Source organism: Cygnus olor, chromosome 10, assembly GCF_009769625.2.
Source record: "Cygnus olor isolate bCygOlo1 chromosome 10, bCygOlo1.pri.v2, whole genome shotgun sequence".
NCBI classification, from domain to species: Eukaryota; Metazoa; Chordata; class Aves; order Anseriformes; family Anatidae; genus Cygnus; species Cygnus olor.
The window spans coordinates 9,769,843-9,787,889 of record NC_049178.1 but is presented as its reverse complement, the minus strand read 5'-3'; the positions used below and the strand labels follow the sequence as shown (position 1 = coordinate 9,787,889).

General features: G+C 38.1%; 1 protein-coding gene across 1 annotated transcript in view; it reads right to left on the bottom strand.

The window, feature by feature from the left end:
- Window positions 1-18,047, bottom strand: part of LOC121075758 (sarcolemma associated protein) — an 84,906-nt gene that overhangs the window by 48,045 nt on the left and 18,814 nt on the right. Inside the window, 1 exon segment of the mRNA XM_040569327.1 lies at window positions 1,550-1,697. Coding sequence (XP_040425261.1) covers window positions 1,550-1,697 — 148 coding nt within the window.

Genomic DNA, 18,047 nt, shown 5'->3' with positions numbered 1-18,047 from the left:
CAGATGAAATAACATTTTAAGTAAATCCTAGATGATACCAACTAAACATCCAGGAGTTAAATTTTCAATAACATAATTTTTGAGAAAACTGAAACATTTTAATGACCTTTAATATCACGAATCACTCAAAAATACTATAGCTCCAGAAGTTCTTCACGATAAAGTACTAGCCACCTCCATGCTTAAATAGTGTTTTCTTTAAATATGTGTTCATTAACCTTCTTCCAATACTTCAGACTTATCTGGCTAAATACAGAGACAGAATTCATGAGTAAGAGATGGGGGAGCTTCATAGTTGTTTTGTTCACTTAAGGCTCTTCAAAAAATCTACTGCTGTACAATGTTTTTTGTCGTTGTGTACATGTGTGTCTGTGTGCTTTAAATATAAACTTTACCATCAGCAAAAGAAATCTAACATTCTTTCAGTTCATCCTTTTCTAATATACTTTCCTTTAAGGATAAGCATGGATAAGACCTATGAAGGTCTTGTTCCAGATAGTAGTAAAGTAGAAATGCAGTGATGACAGTTCTGCCATTTTATTGCCAAATCAGTTACTGGATTAGGATCCTTCCACACACGGCCAGAATACTGATGTCCACAAAAGTAGCAGACCCATTATGTAACTTACAAGTCCTGATGATATTTATTACCATCTATTGATTACCATCTAATAATTCAAACACAGACCAGCAGCCTTTAGAAACAGAAATGGCTCCTGAGACACAGTACATAAATGCAAAAGAATAGAGACTGAGGCTGCATTTTTAATTGATTAACAAGGACATAGAGTTTTTATCATAATACGAGATCTCCTGAATGTGCATACTGGGAGGGGGACAGGAACAAAACCAAACCGAACAAAACCCCATCACTTCATTTTTCAGCTAGCAGATTTTTTCTATCCTTATTTTTTAAGTACCTGCAGGAACCAAAAGCAGTACCAGTTATAGAAAAAAAAGTACCTAGATACCTTGACAAGAATAAAATTACCCTGTTCCACACCTCTGCTTAGCATGTTATCAATAAACTCAGTTTCATACTTTTGCCGCATTATCAGCTGAAACTACAGGGTTCATATGCTTGAAAGAAACGTAGTGACAAAACCAAACCCAAAAGAACTATGCACACAGCCCCACGCACACATGCTCACACTGAAGTTTTAAAATTGCTCTAAGTCAATTTAAGTGAGACAACAGGTCAACATGGTCCTAGCTGAGCCTCCTTTTCTGCATCTGCATTACCTAGTCAAAAACACACCAGCACCCATACAGCCACCCAAGAATGTGGTTTAGGGAAGCAAGTCAGCAGAAAATCTAGTTGTCAGGGTGGAGGAGGGGGACAGAGCTAGTGTTTTCAGCAAATCAGTTTCTTGATCTAGTTTACCCTGCAGACTCACTGCCAGCACAAAAGAGGGAAGGGAACCAAAAAAGGAAAAACTTTTTCCTTTCTTACAACAGGAATACCGTTTACTCTTGAAGTTTACACTGCAGTAAGATGTTCTAATAAATATAGTTGGGGAAAAGAAAAAGAAAAGATCCATACCCTTACCTTTCCGCGTGTTCTCCGTCACATCTACACCAAACTGGATGATGTCACCTGACATAATCTCACATGGTGGGCTCTCCTCAGATCCTCTACTCAGTCTCTGACTATTAATAAAGGTACCATTACTACTTTTAGTGTCTTGAAGATAGAACTGTAAAAACAAACAAAAAGAGTAGTAAGTGTAGTAAGTTATACAGAAAAAAAAACAAGTATGATGAAACTGGAGCTCCAGTAAATTTTTATTTGCTTTAAAATATAGCTTGATACCCAATGTAAAAGAGAAGTAATGGATTAAAATCAAGATATTCTCCTCAGGATGTAACACTTTTACATTATAAACAAATATTTTTATTTGATTTTTAATTGTTTAACATACAATTGAATACCAGCACATACATTATGCAAATAATTGCTATGAACTATACTTAACCTACTGCCTGCATGGAAAGAATCAGATGTTGTTAGCAACACTTTTTATGTACGAATTTATGTTAGTTCACAACGATTCTAACTGCATACAGTTTATGATGGCAATATTCCATGATACAAATGTGCTGGAGGGAAGACTAGCATTGAGGGTGGACAGAAAAGATTTGGAAGACGACAGGATTCAGGAACTGCAGTAACACTTCAGTGAAACTAAGGAAAACAAAATGAGGATGCCTTCACTTCTCAGGGAAACTAGTTCACACTATTATGTTAATCTTAAGATTGCTGCATCATCAAGTACCTTTGCAAATATCCATTTATAGAATTAATTCAATTTTAATAGCCACTTACTGAATCTGAAATGGCTTATGACACAAGACTTCTAGTCAGAGGAACTGCTGCATCTGAGGAAAGGTTACCTCGCAGGTGAGTCACCTGGCAGAGGACCGGTGCCACTGGCTAAGACCTGTTCAGCAGACAGCATGAAAGAGGGGACTGGAATGTTATTAAACAGCCAGGTGGAGCTCTGCTACGTGAGCCATTTTCGGGAGTTCAAGACAATGCCAGTTATTAAAGGATCCTTATGGGATGCTAGAAGTCCCTGACTGCCTGCACTTGTAAAGAATCTCATCATCTCCCAAACAAGTATAAGGCTGGGGGACAAGTGTTGCCTTCAGAAATGAGGGTATTCCCATGTTTTACCCATGAAAGCAATTGAAGATTATTATTTTTTTTTTTTTTTTTTAGAATTCTGTGGAAAAAAAAACAACATGCTTTTATTTGTCTCTATTATCATATTCCTCAAAAAAGTGATAAATATAGCACCCCAAAAATATTGAAGGAAAATGTGGTCTTAAAATGGAGAGACCAGCTCTGGTACTCTTCAGATCTCATCTTGGAAATGACAGCAAGCACATGACACACGTGCTTGTCCTGAGTGGCATAAAGTAGCGTCCCTAACCTGAGGGCTTAAATGCCACTGCGTCCAGAAGCTGGGACTCAATACAGCAGGTAAGGTGAATGCCGAAACAGGAAAGCTCAGCTAGATGGTAACATGAAAAGCAATACATGAAAGACTTTTTTCTAAGAGATACGCCTTCGGTCTTAAAGAAAAAAATCAATTAGTCATATGCTCATAAAGGGGAAGGTAAACATGAATTATGGACAGATCAAGAAATATCACCTGCATTCACTGTATTAACAATCAGACCCACCCACTTTAAATAGTAGTCTGTATATATTATTAAATATTAATATAAACATAATAGTCATATAGCTTTTATAACAGTTTAAAGTCAATCAAATTAATTAGCTCATTAATTTACTAATCTGAAAGTCTTCAACCCTCTCATGGTTCCGTGCAGAGGTAATTATTTTTACATCCTGTTTGTTTTCAATTAGTGTTCTGCTCCACTTGAAAAATCCTTCTGTTACGAAAAAGTGAGTCACAGGCAAGGAGAAACAAACATGTTATTTGCTTTTCCCCACCCTTTTCTTTCCTATGCATAATACCTGCCTCTTACTCCTCCAAATTTTTTGATTCATCACTGCCCCTTGTAAACACATTTCTGCAGAACCAGCAGGTGAAGCACAGACAATATAGCACAGAGAAATACAGAAGAGTTACCGGGGGAAAGGGAGTGCAACAAAGCATCAGCAACACCAAACTTACAAAATACCAGTGGAGTCACAAAATTTAAAGTGGGGGAAAAAAAGCTAAATAAATGGCTCTAAGAAATACACATTAGATTTGATATTATCAAATTGATGTCCATTAAAATACACGTTACTGAATTTCATTATGTAAATTTTAGAAAAGTGATGCTCTTTAAACGTCTTGAAGTTTTTATAAACAGGATTAAACTACTCTGCTTCTTGCAGCTAGTGAAGAAATCGGTAATACCAGCAATATGTTAATGAGCTGTTGTCTGGGTAGAAGTGCACTGACTTCAACTGAAACCTTCTTCCTAAGTGCTGTCTTGTCTTCAGTGCAGCAACTGGCCAGCAAGCCCAGCAATGGTCCCTTTCTTGTACCAAGTCCAAATGTTATTTCCCTACTAGTTTTCACCAGTTGACATGGTCTTTCTCAAAGGTCAATTTCTCCACCACTTTTGTAATATTGTTAGAAGTTATCCTCATGAACCAAACCCAAGCACAAGCCCTGAAACAGACACTTGTATCCATTAAGCAGCATTTATGGTAGGATAGTGGTATTTAATACAGTTTGAAATGTGCCGTGTACTAGGTGGGTTCCCCCACTCCCCAGATGCCTGTTACACTGCAGGTAGGTAATACAGGGCCTTCTGTGAAAGCAGCATCAGCTGTTCTTCCTGATTTTCAGTGCAAACTGACAAACTTCAGCAGCAACCAGCTTAAAGACTAACCAAACATTTCACTTTCCCATTGCTCATCGCTGAGTTTCACACCACCACCTCCTCTGCTGTTCTGGCTCGAGCCTTTATTTAGCTCCAGCAAACCAGCTCTGAGAGTTGTATGAGTTGTACGAGGAGGTGCTTAAGCTGGTAGTGCCAGAAAAAAGGGCAGCATATACTGACCTAATTATACCTGCTTTTGCAATCCCTACCTCTCTTCAGATCATGCTGGAGGCTCAGCCCTTCCATGCCTTTCCTTAACTACTACCGCACTTCAGAGGGCAGACCATGGGCGCTCAGAGCACCTCAGCTTTGGAGGCCTGTTAAAGAATTAGCGCATCCTTAGTGCGGACAACTACACTTAGGGTACAACAAGGCAATATGGAGTTATTTAAAAAACTCACTCTCCAGTATCCTAACACCTTCTCAGACAGAAAAAAAAAATCCATCCCACTTTTCTTCCATAGTCATTTATGGGTTTATGTTCATTTACATCCTCTCCCATTTACACCTCATTAATAAACTCAGTTAACTGTGGATGTCCTACCACACTGCTTCCACAAAATTTAAGGAGACTATTTTAAAGTAAAATTTGCAGTTCATCTGTACACTCAAACTTCTCCAGGACAGCCCGTATTATTCAGAAACGGCGTTAAGTTCCAAAAAGTTAGATTTCTGTTTCCACAACACTTTATGAGCATTATGTAGCATTGCTCATATTTCAAGTTACTGTTCAGTTCTGCAAAGTGAAAAAAGTACCTCCTCTGCTTTGACCTGTGTTGGATAAAAAAATCTTACTCCATTTAAATTCCATTGCTTTCTAGGTCAATGACTCAAAAGAGTACCAGCAGCTTGCTAAATCACAGAACACATTTTACTTTCATGCAGTTAGATAGATAGCACTATGCATTTTTTCCCCCTATATAAAAAAATCCTAGTATTTTCTAAGTACTGAAACAGAAAAAATCTTCCCGAGACAGCTCACGACTACGACAATACATGAAATTTACGCACAGTGTATGCATTCTAGCTGATATTAGGAAGTTACAGAATTGTGATGTTCCAGAAGGCCAGATTCGAGCTTTACATATGAAATGCAGGAGACTTTTCTTCAATGAAATAAAACCAAAGGAAAAAAAAAATCACTCTAATTAACAGATACTAGGATAACACGCTATTTCCAGCAGGTAGGCTGAAGGTAACTCCTTACTTAGCGTGTGCTTCCAAGCCATATGCAGTTCTGGTATAGGATGAGACACTTCCGACGGATCTCAGAAAAGACAAAGGACGGGGTCAGAGATGCACTGAAGATCTTGAAAGAGAGAAGCACGCTTTTCCAGTGATTTAATTACTTGAATTTAATTACAGTACAACACTAGGGCAAAACAAACAACCGATATGCTTCTGTTTTAGTCTCTTCTACAAGACTTGCTTATAGCACTCCCTTCTTACACCTTCATTTTGACTATATACAGCATTTCTCTCAGTACACTGCATTATTTCCCTAAGGATCAACCTAGAAATTTAACATGAAGTTCTAGAATTAGCCTAAAGTGTAGGCAAATAAATCATCAGTTAACTTGCTAGTTTAACGTTTTAGCTTTCTCAGAACAAGATTAAGATCTCAAAACCCAGCAGTGTATAATAATCAATCACACATGCAGAAGCTGAAGATAAGAGATCTGTCTATTGCGTAGCTTTTCATTGCAAAGCCCAAGGTAAAGGTGGAGAATGAGGGCTTCACATACTAGCCTAGAAGAAACCAATGTTTAAAGAGTAAGTACTCTATTGATGAGTTCTTGATCATTCAAATAGTGTTCTTTTTTCCAAAAACTCATGATCTAACTACTGCAAGTACAATACAATGAACAGAAACCTCAAGCCTCCAGAATGGAAACACACCAATAATGCAATAAGGCAGTAAACAAAGCACGGCAATTGTTCTGCGAGACAGACTCGCAGAACATTCGCAATCACTACACAAAGCCATCCTTTTCCATTTAAGAGTACACTACTGCTACTCCCTCGACCTCAAACTTCTGTTGAGGACAATTACACCGAGAATTAAAGAGAGAAGAATTACTGAAGAACGGAGGCAATTTGCCTCTGCAGATCTAAGACCCACTTCACGAAGAGGAGTGAACTCTCTCTAAAAACGCAGACGCAGACCACAGCATACACTTGCACATCACCCTTATTCCATCGCTAAATTATTAAGTAAATAATAAGCACCAAAATGTAGGCCATTGCCTATACCTTATTAATTCAATACATTACATGCCTAGACAAATAATATGGAAAGAATCTCCCCATTTCAGGGCTTCCTCGGTTACCCTTTTCCTCATCTTTATTTCCTGTGTGAAAGAAGCATGCACAACTCCCACACACTTCAGAGCCCTGTTTCACAGACTTGAAGGCATCAATTTAGTCCAGCAAGATTTAAATGTCAAATTCTGATGCAAAGGAGATGACAAATTCCTTTTTGCTGTATTTACTACCACAAAGGTGCAGCAAGGTTGTCAGCTAGAACAGTAAAGCCAGAAATGCTGCAGCTGAAGACGAGAGGTTCTTCCCCCTTACCGTGCTACAAACTAAAAGACCACTCACGGAATGATTAATGCTGGTTTTACAAACACAGCCCCTGAGGACTAAAGCCAATACACAAATGCAGCAAATAAATGAGACTGTAAAAGTTGGAATACTCAACTTTTAGTAATACTTAGTGAAAAATTGATCTAAATAACACAACCGTGGTTTTGCTTCACGCTGAGTATTCTACTGTGAGGTGAAGTACATTGCTTGTGCACAACCTGAATTGTGCACAAGGATCTTAAAACAATACATAATGGGGTCAAACCAACATGGCCAACATTTATCACACCGCAGCCAAAATTTTCTTCTCCCATACAATTAGTAGATCACTTTATATTCCATAAAGTATTAACACCGAGTATTTTCTGGATTTGGGAACAGCACTTCTGCTAACAGAGTACACTGTACAAACCACAATGAATTCCAGGTCGCTCCTTTGGCTGTAAGATAGATGAGAAGTTCAAATGCTAAATTATCTCCAGATTCAATTGATTGAGTTCCTCATTCTGGTCTGCTTAGACACATCCTAAATTCCTTTCCTCTCACTCGACTAACTCCACCCACCTATCAAGGAAGTAGAAGTATTTTTCTCCATAAGCAAGCATAATTCACAGGGTGGGGTACATCAAGAAAAACTGCTTTTCTATTTAGTTTTATATTTGCTAAACACATGGACCTAATAGCTCATTGCTCACTGAACTCCAGCTCCTTAAACAATGTGGACACAAAACTAGGGCATTAACTTCTGAGTTCTCAGCAAATCTCTTTTTAAAGGGATTCTACCAGCTACCTGAGGCACGCACATGCTGTGAAACTACAAGTGACAAGCCGAAGAGAGGGATTTGCCACGCAGATTGTTTGGACTGAAGGAGAAGCAGCAGGTTATTCAGAGACCATAATTATTGAAGGTGCCCAGAGAGAAGCAAAAGTTGCTTTTTAGTTTACAGTAGCCTGTTTGGAAAATAAATTTAACCACTCTTTCCATGCATTAAGGAAAAAAAAAACAAAAATCTTCTTTGATACAAGACTGGGCAAAAATATTCCCCCTAAGCTTTCAACTAGGATGTAAGCCTAACCTAAATCCACCATTTCTGTTGAAAAAGGCTGAAGTCCTCAGGTATCCCCAGGAATTCGGTGCCATACGTCCAAAGCTGCCAGCAGGCCCAAGGGGCAGGAAGGAGAGGACAGCAGGGAACCGCTCTTCTGCTGCCCAAGTGGCTCGTGTCTGTTTACACCTTGAAGGTTTGTTGATTGTACTGCCAGGACAACCCTGCTGGTTGCTCCTATCTGTTGTCAAGCAAAATAAACTGCAGCAGTAAAAGCAGCTTTGTGCCTGCATAACTCAGTCAGGGTATAAACAGACAACCTTTTCTGGATGTGGCTGAAGTGCTCTGAAGTATTAATCCCTCTGCAGCTTGCCATGCCCTGATCGTTCGAGTGCTTTCAAATTCACTACGGGCCCTGTCATTCAGCGGAGCTTTGTTTGAGCTAACTCAGCCGCCTTTGCCTGAAATGGGCACAGGGTCTGCGACGGGGCAAGGAAGCCAAGAGGCAGGGGAGGAGGAACCACCTCAGGCAAAGGGGAGATGCGGAGCAGCCAGACGCTAACAGCTCAACCTGCGCCCAGAACATATGTCTACGTCCAGCCTCAAGTTACTCCAGTGTTTGCCTTTGTATCAAAAGGTCACCTTTCTCAATAAAACTGAGCAAACATTTCCAGATGTGTTGTACCTGCAAACGTTTCAGTGCAGTTTGTTCTTTTGACCTCTTCTTGACATAATTCTTACTTTAGCTGGCGAGTATACACTTACCACAATTCTAAATAATGGTATACTGAAAGCACTCGCGCACACAAGAACAACAACAAACCTACCAAAAACCATGTTTGCAGAGTTAATACCACCTCCTACCTGTCAGGCCAATCAGGCAGAAGTAGTTACTTTCTAAGCCAGTACTAAAACCCTGTGTTTGCTAGTAGTTGTAACTTACTTGTTTGAAGATGAAAAGTTCAGGACTCAAGGTTACCTATGGTCAACAACACTATGCTATTCTTCAACGCGTAATCTTTAGATCAGGAAAATTCACAAACAGGATGCCAAACATTTACTTCAAGAGAATTTTTTAATAATGACCATTTCCTAATATAAATTAATTGAAACACCATTAAAAAAAATAAAAAAATGTTTAATTATTCAGCTTTAGAATGATCTATGTGGCACATAAAGGAGTTTTATGTAAATGGTTTGGGCTATTTATTATTAAATAAAATTCTCAACTTATATTGTTGTATTGTTCAGAGTAATTATATAGAACAGATTGGCAGAAGATGGCTAAAAGTATAACTTCAGGACCTCCAACTAAATCACAATCCAAGTTCTCCAGTTTAATAAAAAAAATCATGGTCACAATTTAAAGCTTATGGATATAAATAAAAGACTGTGGAATAATCTCTCTACTATTTATCTCCCAAAGCGTACTGTAATTATGGATTGCTGCCTACAGGTCCAAACCAGTCCCACACACCTTTCACACCCACTGTACCATTCAGAGCCAAGGTGAATGGTATCTTCAACTCACATGTGGCAATGGACGGAAGAACTGGGACAGCTGAATCCACCGCCACCCTAGTTTTCTGCTTTCTGTGATGGGGAAGGAGCAGATAAATTGGCTTGATGGCAAGTACAGCTGAACAACTCAGAGCAGTTTCAGAATTTTTTTTTTTCTTTGAGAAGAGCATGCCAGAGAACTGCCCGCACTTACAATGTCAACTGTCTGGTTTCAAGCGATTGCTCTATGTCAGATTCTTAAGACTGCAAAGTACATATTGCAACCAGAATACGGAGTTGTCTGTATTACAAAGACAGCTATCTGAAACTGGAGATAAGCTTAGAAAACAATGAAAAACTACATCAGATTTGCTTTCATAAAATATTAGCGAACAAAGTGTGTCACAGTTCCTGGAACACCGGTCAGTACAGAACTGTATGGCCATCACTAACCCACTTCCAGGTTTCTTTTATTTGCTTTAGCTCTAAAAGGAGCTATCAACACCTAGAACAACATAACTTCTGGCAAAAAGACAGAAGTGTGATGGGAAGTTTATATAGAAAATATCCTTTTATATGAGACACAGGTAAGATACCAATGTTAAAGTGATATTTTACACTGAGAGCAGTGCTTTTACTCTGTGCTTGTGCACTCATCCAAAACTTTGCACAAAAGATGCTCCCATCTTTCTCTCTCTCTCTTTTTTTTTTTTTAAACTGGAACCAACCAAGAAGAATAGAAGCATCATCAGAAAGGCTGACTACCCTTGCTAACTTACCTGACCTCACACTCCTCTGGCATAACTGCCAGCACTCTATTAACCTCACAAACTCTTCTTAGAAACAATTTATAACCTAGTTTGACAGCTGTGAATTTAATACCTCCAATAATCATTCTGTGACCGAAAAATGCCATAAAACACCCCATCATAGAATAGAAGGATGAGAGGATGAGTCCTGAACATCCTCTACTGCACAGGAACACTTCATAACTCAAGCTTCCATAATCAACATCCACGTAGAAGACTGACGTTGAAGGATGTGACCTGAAGCAATCCTAGGCACAATGCACAATATTCGTTCTGCTTACTGAATAAACTTTTCTGTGGTGAACAGAAGATGTGGAATAAGCTGGTTTAAAAAGGTAAAAGTTACTCACGAACACTGTTCTGTCCGTAGATTATGCAAATAATCCAGAAATGCAGGCACAATCAGGAGGAGCAAGATGACAAGATACTCCAGAAAAACCTTGAGGTTTTTTTTTTTTAACCAAAAAATGTGGGAACACTATGCAAAAATAGATCTCTCTCTACATCAATGTCACTAGTTTTGATGCAAAAGACTATTTTTAAAGAGATGAGATCTAGAGGAAGAGTTCTGATTTACAAGTAATTTGGTTTATATATAGCTGACTGACTTGCTACTGTAAGACATCTGTCACCATAGTTACTAATTACTACTCTTTAAAATACCTCTTTTACTTAACTTTTGTCCTCACAGTTCATGAGAATTCCCCCAAATCAGCCTTCAGCTACAAATGCTGGATGACTTTAGGACAACTAGAAAAGATTTCAATTAATTTTCTTCAGAGCTGAATCTTAACGTCAGTCACTTCACATACGGCCTGTTTTAAAACCCCTTGGTAAGTAACTCACAAAATAGCTACGGGCATTAACAGCATTGGAAAAGCAGCAGCAATTCCATTCTGAAAACAGAGACAGGACCAATTTCCCAACTCACTACTGATTTCACACAATGTTCTTGAGGGGGAAAAAAAAAGTGAATTTTCAGCCTGAAGATGCTGAGATATTTTAAGGTATATTGCTGCTGCAAGTGCTAAGCTAAAGGAAACGAACAATAAAGTGCAGTCCTGAGAATGGTTACTCACATGGTCCTGAGATGCCCAGACTGACTCATTAGACTACGAATGCAATATAACGAAGAGACTTGTTTTGCATGGCTGCTGTCACAGATGACAACATCTTTTACAACATACAGATACTTTGAAAAAAAAATAATCCTGTAGCTTCATATTAAAAACCTGGCTAGTGTTACAGATTCATACAAACAGTAAAGGATAAAAAACAGGTTTTCCAGAAGGACATTATATTTGTTGCTGAGTAAGTAGTTGTTCTGCTCTACTTAAGAAAGCTAATTTTCTTATTACACAAGAATTATTATTATTACATTTAATATGGCTATGTATCATTTATCACAGTGATACCAGTGATTACTTTGTATAATTTACATCAATTTCTATCACTATACCAAAGACTTAACCTGGGGCAAACATATGGACAAGGTGACTTTCTGGCATTCCTTTTAATGTTACTGCGTTCTCTGTATAAAGCAATTATGGAAATACACTGCAACTCAACATGGCTCTAAAAGAAAAAAGAAAAAAAGACTGAATAGGTGATTACCCAGAAATTCAAACTTCTTCAGGATAACCACTTAAGATAGCACAAGAACCTCTAGGTGTAAAAAATTGCAGAAACATTCATCAATCCTGATGCCCTTGCATGAATACTTTCCTCCAAAACTCAACTAACTGCTCAATGCTATTGTTTGCTGTAATACTTTTATGGGACTTTGGCAATATGAAATATTTGAACTTTGCAATAATGAAAGTAAACAACATCCTGAAGCGTGCAGTCCTGAAGACTGTATCTGTTGGAAACAGATATCCAGGTAAAATAAGCAAAGAATTATTAGCTCTACAAAGAACAGGTTCCCACATAACTAATTTCTTTTCAAATGTATGTTCCTAGAAGCCTGCAATTTATCACTGCAGTTTCTCACCTTTATGTGCGAAAAGCACCTGTACTAAATTTCTGCACCAGGGAAGAACACTAGAACTATTCAGAGAACTAAATTACTTATTCCTAAATTCATGATCAAGAGAAGTGATTACACATGACAGTTACTTTCCCTAGACAACTTTATAGGAATGCTCGAGTACAGGATTAAAAAAAAAAACAGCAAAAAACAAAACCCATGGTCTTGTCGCTGACTATAGCGATGAAAAGTGTGACAAAAAGGCAGGTTTGTCATGTTTAAGCATAACTTTGCTCAAATTTAAGACCAGAAGTAAGGCATAAATCTCTTCTACTCCTTAAATTTTAAGAGGTTGACATTATTAAAATTTGGCACAAATAAAAATGAAACCCAAAGATCCGTAACACCTACTAAAAGAAATGCTGAACTGTTTCAGTGGGAAGACACTGGAGGACAGGCAGAATTGACAGAAAAAGCAGAAGATAGATTATAAAAAAGGTAAAAAAAATGAAATCTTGAAATACTACCAGGAGCTGGCTCAGCAAAAAATTCAGAAAAGAAATTCAACACTAACATTATCCATTGTTTCTGCTTCCTCAAAAATCCTGAAGTAACTAGGTAACTGATACACAAAAAATTAACTGAAATTGAAATTTTCCTTTAGAAATTTAATTAAATCACCAAACAATATTTTTCATTTGCAAGAAAATGGAAAACAAAAGCAGAAGCCAACAAGATTACCCGATACTTCGCCAGATGAAGAGCCAGAAGAGAAAATCTACTTTACAGCAGCAGAAAGCACGAGGCTAGTAGGTGTATCAAGAAACTCCAACTCTCATCCACAACCCCAGACAATCGGAGGTCGGTGCAGCACTGCAAAGGCTGCTAGCTATCTTGCCACACTGCTAAGTTTCTCCCTTTGGTTAATCATTACATCAAAGCTCCTCTACTCCTTGCGAAGAAAAAAATCTCCTCTCACGTGTTCACTTTTAACTGTATAGAGAATACAGGGAGGATTTGCTGCAGCTGGTTTAACCTTTCCTCGTTTTCACTCCTTCCGCATAAGGTCCTGCAGTGTTTGCCTACAGTCATTAATGCCATACTACTGCTGGTTTATGGCAGAGAAAATTCCCGGGGATCACACAGTCAGATACAGATAAAACACACATTGGATTTCACAAACGTTCCCAACTTGAAGTATGGTCTGGTAAGCAATTTTCACAATAAAACTCTATAAAAACTTTTTAAAATCCTGAAGAACTTATGAAGGGGTTTCTTCCTTTTAGTAAGGGTCAGGTTCCACCTGCAAAGACTTGCGATGTGACTGCAGTGTTTGGTACTCACGTCTGAGCAGAGCTAGGTAATTCACCTCTCCTTTACACAAAGCAGAGACGTCTTGCTTTCTGACACCATCTGCTCCCAAACTATTTATTAACACAATAGATTTTAAAATGTTCAGCACATTTCTAAACTACAGTTAAAATGACCGTACTGGGATAAGTTTTATGCTATGGTGCTATAAACTCAATGCAGCCAATAAAGAGGCAGAAGCACAAATTCTAACTCAAAACAACTGCCTAAGCACAAGTGACACTGCACTAATTTTAATCACATCAAATCAAGTATTTCTGTAAGAGATCCAAAACACAAATATTTCCTTAACAGAGTGTGGTAAGTTCACTGCACACATCTCCACACTGAAAACAGGAGGTCACCAGGGCACTTTGCTCCTCCACCTGTTTCTGAAAACTTCTCTGGGTCACGTAAAGAGCAAAACATTTTTATTCTTTTTAAGTACTAAATTAAATTTATTTCCATTCTGTGTTTTGAACTTGACCATTCCATACAGAGAGCAAATGTAATTAACTGGAAACAAAACACTGTCAGAGAAGGGTGCGGCTCCGTCCAAAGACGGAAAATTCATTTTCCAGAACAGAGGAGAAATTTGACAATTGGGAGTTTATTTGTACTCAAGGCACTGCCAAGTCATACCTCCAAAAAAGTGAGAGTGGAAATAGTCTGGGAGGAGGCTGGATTTATTTGCAACTCACTCTCAGGTCAAGACTTCCAAAGCAGGCAGCAACAAATATTTGCAAACAAAAGGCTGATTATTCTGGTGTCCTTTTGAGATCAATGATTAGACATTAAAAAAATGTTCACCATTTTTCTAGCTTAAGGAAGGAAATACCTAGATCACATATCCACGTACTGAGACGAGTCTGCCAGTGACACGATAGATGGTGCAAGCTGCTTCTGATGGGTGATCTTGGAGGATGATAGTGAGCCATCTGTGCAGCCTCCTGGGGCCGGAAAGCCAGCCCAGCCCCGGCAGAGCGCAGGTAGGATGTTCAGGAGCACGGTAATTGCAGTTTCAAACACAGTGACTCACGATTTATACTGGTCTTAGTGAAGGGCAAAAATCACATCCATGGCACCTTGGGTTTGCAGATTAAAAGCTTTGCTAACGTGGCAAAACTTACCAAGCTAATTATTGCAGCACAGCTCTCCATGCAAAGTCTTTCAGTGTCCTTTTTTCTAGTTATTTTCCATCACTTTCAGAAAGTCAGCAGGGACATCACACTGATAACACCATGCCCACGACTTTTGTTCTTCGGACAAGGTAAAGAAACCTGAATGCCTTTTCAAATCTCTTTGTCAATAAAAAAAGCACTCAGAACACGTGCAAGCCCACATGACCAACCTGCCAGGGGGCACCAGGAGCACAGGGAAGGGAGCTGCAAAGCTCTGCTGGCAACCTCAGCCTTGCAGCTGCACAGCCAGAGAGGGAAGGAGCCCACACCGATCAGGAATACGTTATCAATCAACGCACCTTATTTCCTTCTAAAGCAAACATTTTTTCAAAGTACGAAAAGAACTTCCTTCTAGCCCCAGTGGTTCTAGATTGTCACCCAAGAAATATCCCCCATGATAAATCTCATATGGGAATAAGAATTAGATGCTTTAATTCTTTAAACAGCCATCAGGCAATTTTTCAAATGGCAGATCCTTCAGTGTATGCAAACCAGAGGCATCTACAGGCAGATCTCAGGTCATATTATCCAAAGGTCAAAACACAATATAATATTATCCTTACCAACAGGATAGGCATTAATTGCTAGAAACAGGCAGTGGATTTTTTCCATAGTTCACACCCTAAGACCACCAATCTTAAGCTGCTAATGCTACATACATGTATTTACTCAGGCCATTCTTTGCACTTAGGTATCATCATCAGAAAAAAAAAATAATAATTTCACCTTCTTCCACCTTGACCCTTTGGGGAAAAAAAAAAAAAAAGGAGTTTTGATAAGCATTATTTTTTGCTCCAGACTGATTAAAAAAAAGAGGGTGGGGTGTATAGATAGTTTCCACCTGAAAAGCACATGCAAGATTATAGAAAAATGTCTGGTCCCTGACTAACGTGCTTTTCCATGCAGCTACGCATCAAGGGACCTCGTCCTGCTTAGTGTAGTGGCCTTGTACATTATTCATCCATGAATGAAGGGCCATCAAGTGATTTTTCTCATTAATTCAGTCATGATACTTTAAAGTAGGCATAAATAAATAAAGGCCAGTTGTAGAGAACATATAAAGCAAAACTATCCTACCTACCAAGAAAAGCTGCTGAACAGAACAAAACCACACAAAGCAAAATTAGTGTAGGCCTAAATGACTTGAATACACTTTAAAATAATAATAATAAAAAAATCCACTCAACTAAAAGGTGAACCTTACCAAAAGATTAACAGCCTCGCCAAAAGGTTAGCAATGTCACATAACTCTTCCCATGTGGTTGCCAAGGGCATGTCCCAAAAGGTTTAACTAACATACCAAAGAGGCCCGAATAATATTTTCTTAAGATTAGGAAATAATTAAATTATACATGAAATACATTTTTTTTTAATTACACCATAGTAATTATGGCGAGTATCCTCTATCAATTTACATAACATCAATATTATGTTTTTTCTTTGTAAAATCTTGGTGTTACTCATTTGACAAGGAAACAGCATGCAGTCCCACAGACCAACAATGAGAAAAAAAAAGACAGTTTGCAAGCATGAAAATGTCTTTTTTCAACTATTTAAACCTGAGTTGCAACCACTAGAGGGCAACAATTACACACACTCATTCAAATTTGGTAAAGTGAACAAATTCAATGGAAAAAAAAAAGCACCTATCAGAAAATAAACCAGATCTGTTTATTTTATTTAAGTATTTTTCATATCGAGGTTGTCATTAATTGTAGCATATATATCGTTGGTTGTCTAAACTGTGAATTCCATCTTTACAGTCTGAAGTCTTCATACAGAAGCAACGTTTAAACTACAACATTCATATTAACAATTCTTCTGCTTCTCAGATTTGAAAATTAGGTTTCTCAGCTTCAATGTTCCTGCTACCAAAATTACGCAAATTACTGAAATTCTATCCAGAGTAAGCATGTGTCAAAATCACAATGTTGTCAAAGCCTTTTCAGATTAAACATAGGAAGTGAACTTCCTATTCAGTGGTAAAAAAAACACCGTGCTAGTAGTTGGCCATACACTCCAAAAGAACTGGAATCACCATGCAGATTTTTTCCATGTCTAATCAGCAGTTCAAAAATATTGCTGTTCTGAGAACAGGGAGGCTTTTTCTTCACGAAAACATTTTCTTGAAATGTGTTCCTGACATTTAATATATTAAGTTTTGCTACCATTCATTATCCAGACTCTCAGAAGAACAAAAGAGAAAGTCCAGAAACTAAAGCAAACCAGCAGAATGAGTCACTTACTAAAAGAACGAGAATTAAAACAACTGGTAGAAGAATATGCGTTGGTAACCCTAAGTAATAACATTTAAAGAATTGTTTCAAGATCTACAGTTCCATTAGGACACGGAAGGAAACTCAGCAAGCTTGGTTTCTGCAGTCATTAAGAATGATAATGACACTGAATAAACGTTTGATGCATTCAGGCATGCATCAGATCAGTCCCATTTACACTGGCCCATCTACTCTGAAGGAAAACAAAAACCAGATGAACCCTCATATTCATTTCACATGAAACTCCGGCTGCACCCCCAGTATAAACACAGCCTTCCCACAAAAAACCAAGTTTGCTCTTAAGTAGTAAGCTTTCACATACCAAGAGGCTTGTCATCCAAACTTAAATTTAATATGGCTGTAGACAAGACTATTTATACTTTGATTAAAGAAAAATCAGCAAGTCTTTTACGCTACCTATAATTAGGTAGCATAGTCTAGTATTAGTAGGAAGTTTTAATAACCTTGAATTAGGATTAGATGTTATCCATAGTTTCCTTCAAAGGAAAATAACTTGGGTTTCTGCGAATTGGCAGCATTAAGAGCAACATGACTACATACAAATTCAGGAGAAATGCGTTCCCCCATTGTTTCTTCTGTACTCCTCTGAATCATAGTTTTCTCCTGCAGCCTGGCAGTGTACTGAGGTCCTATGCAAATACCAGGCATATCAAAACCTGTAGATGATGAAGCCAGACAGAATGTTTTGTTGGATTATTATAGCTTTGCATTATTTTAACACCATCATTTATAAAAATAAAAATAAAAAAATTGACTCTTTTGCTAGAACAATTTACTAGACGGATTTTTACAAAGTGTTTACCTGTCGAAAACATGTAAAATGCTTCAGATTAAAGACTGCCTGCCCAGTCTTAAAACAAGATGCTATTATTATAATAAGAAAGGAATGATCATTTTATATATCATTTTATATAGAGATCAGTAACAGCTCTCCTTCTTGCTTATATACAGATCCA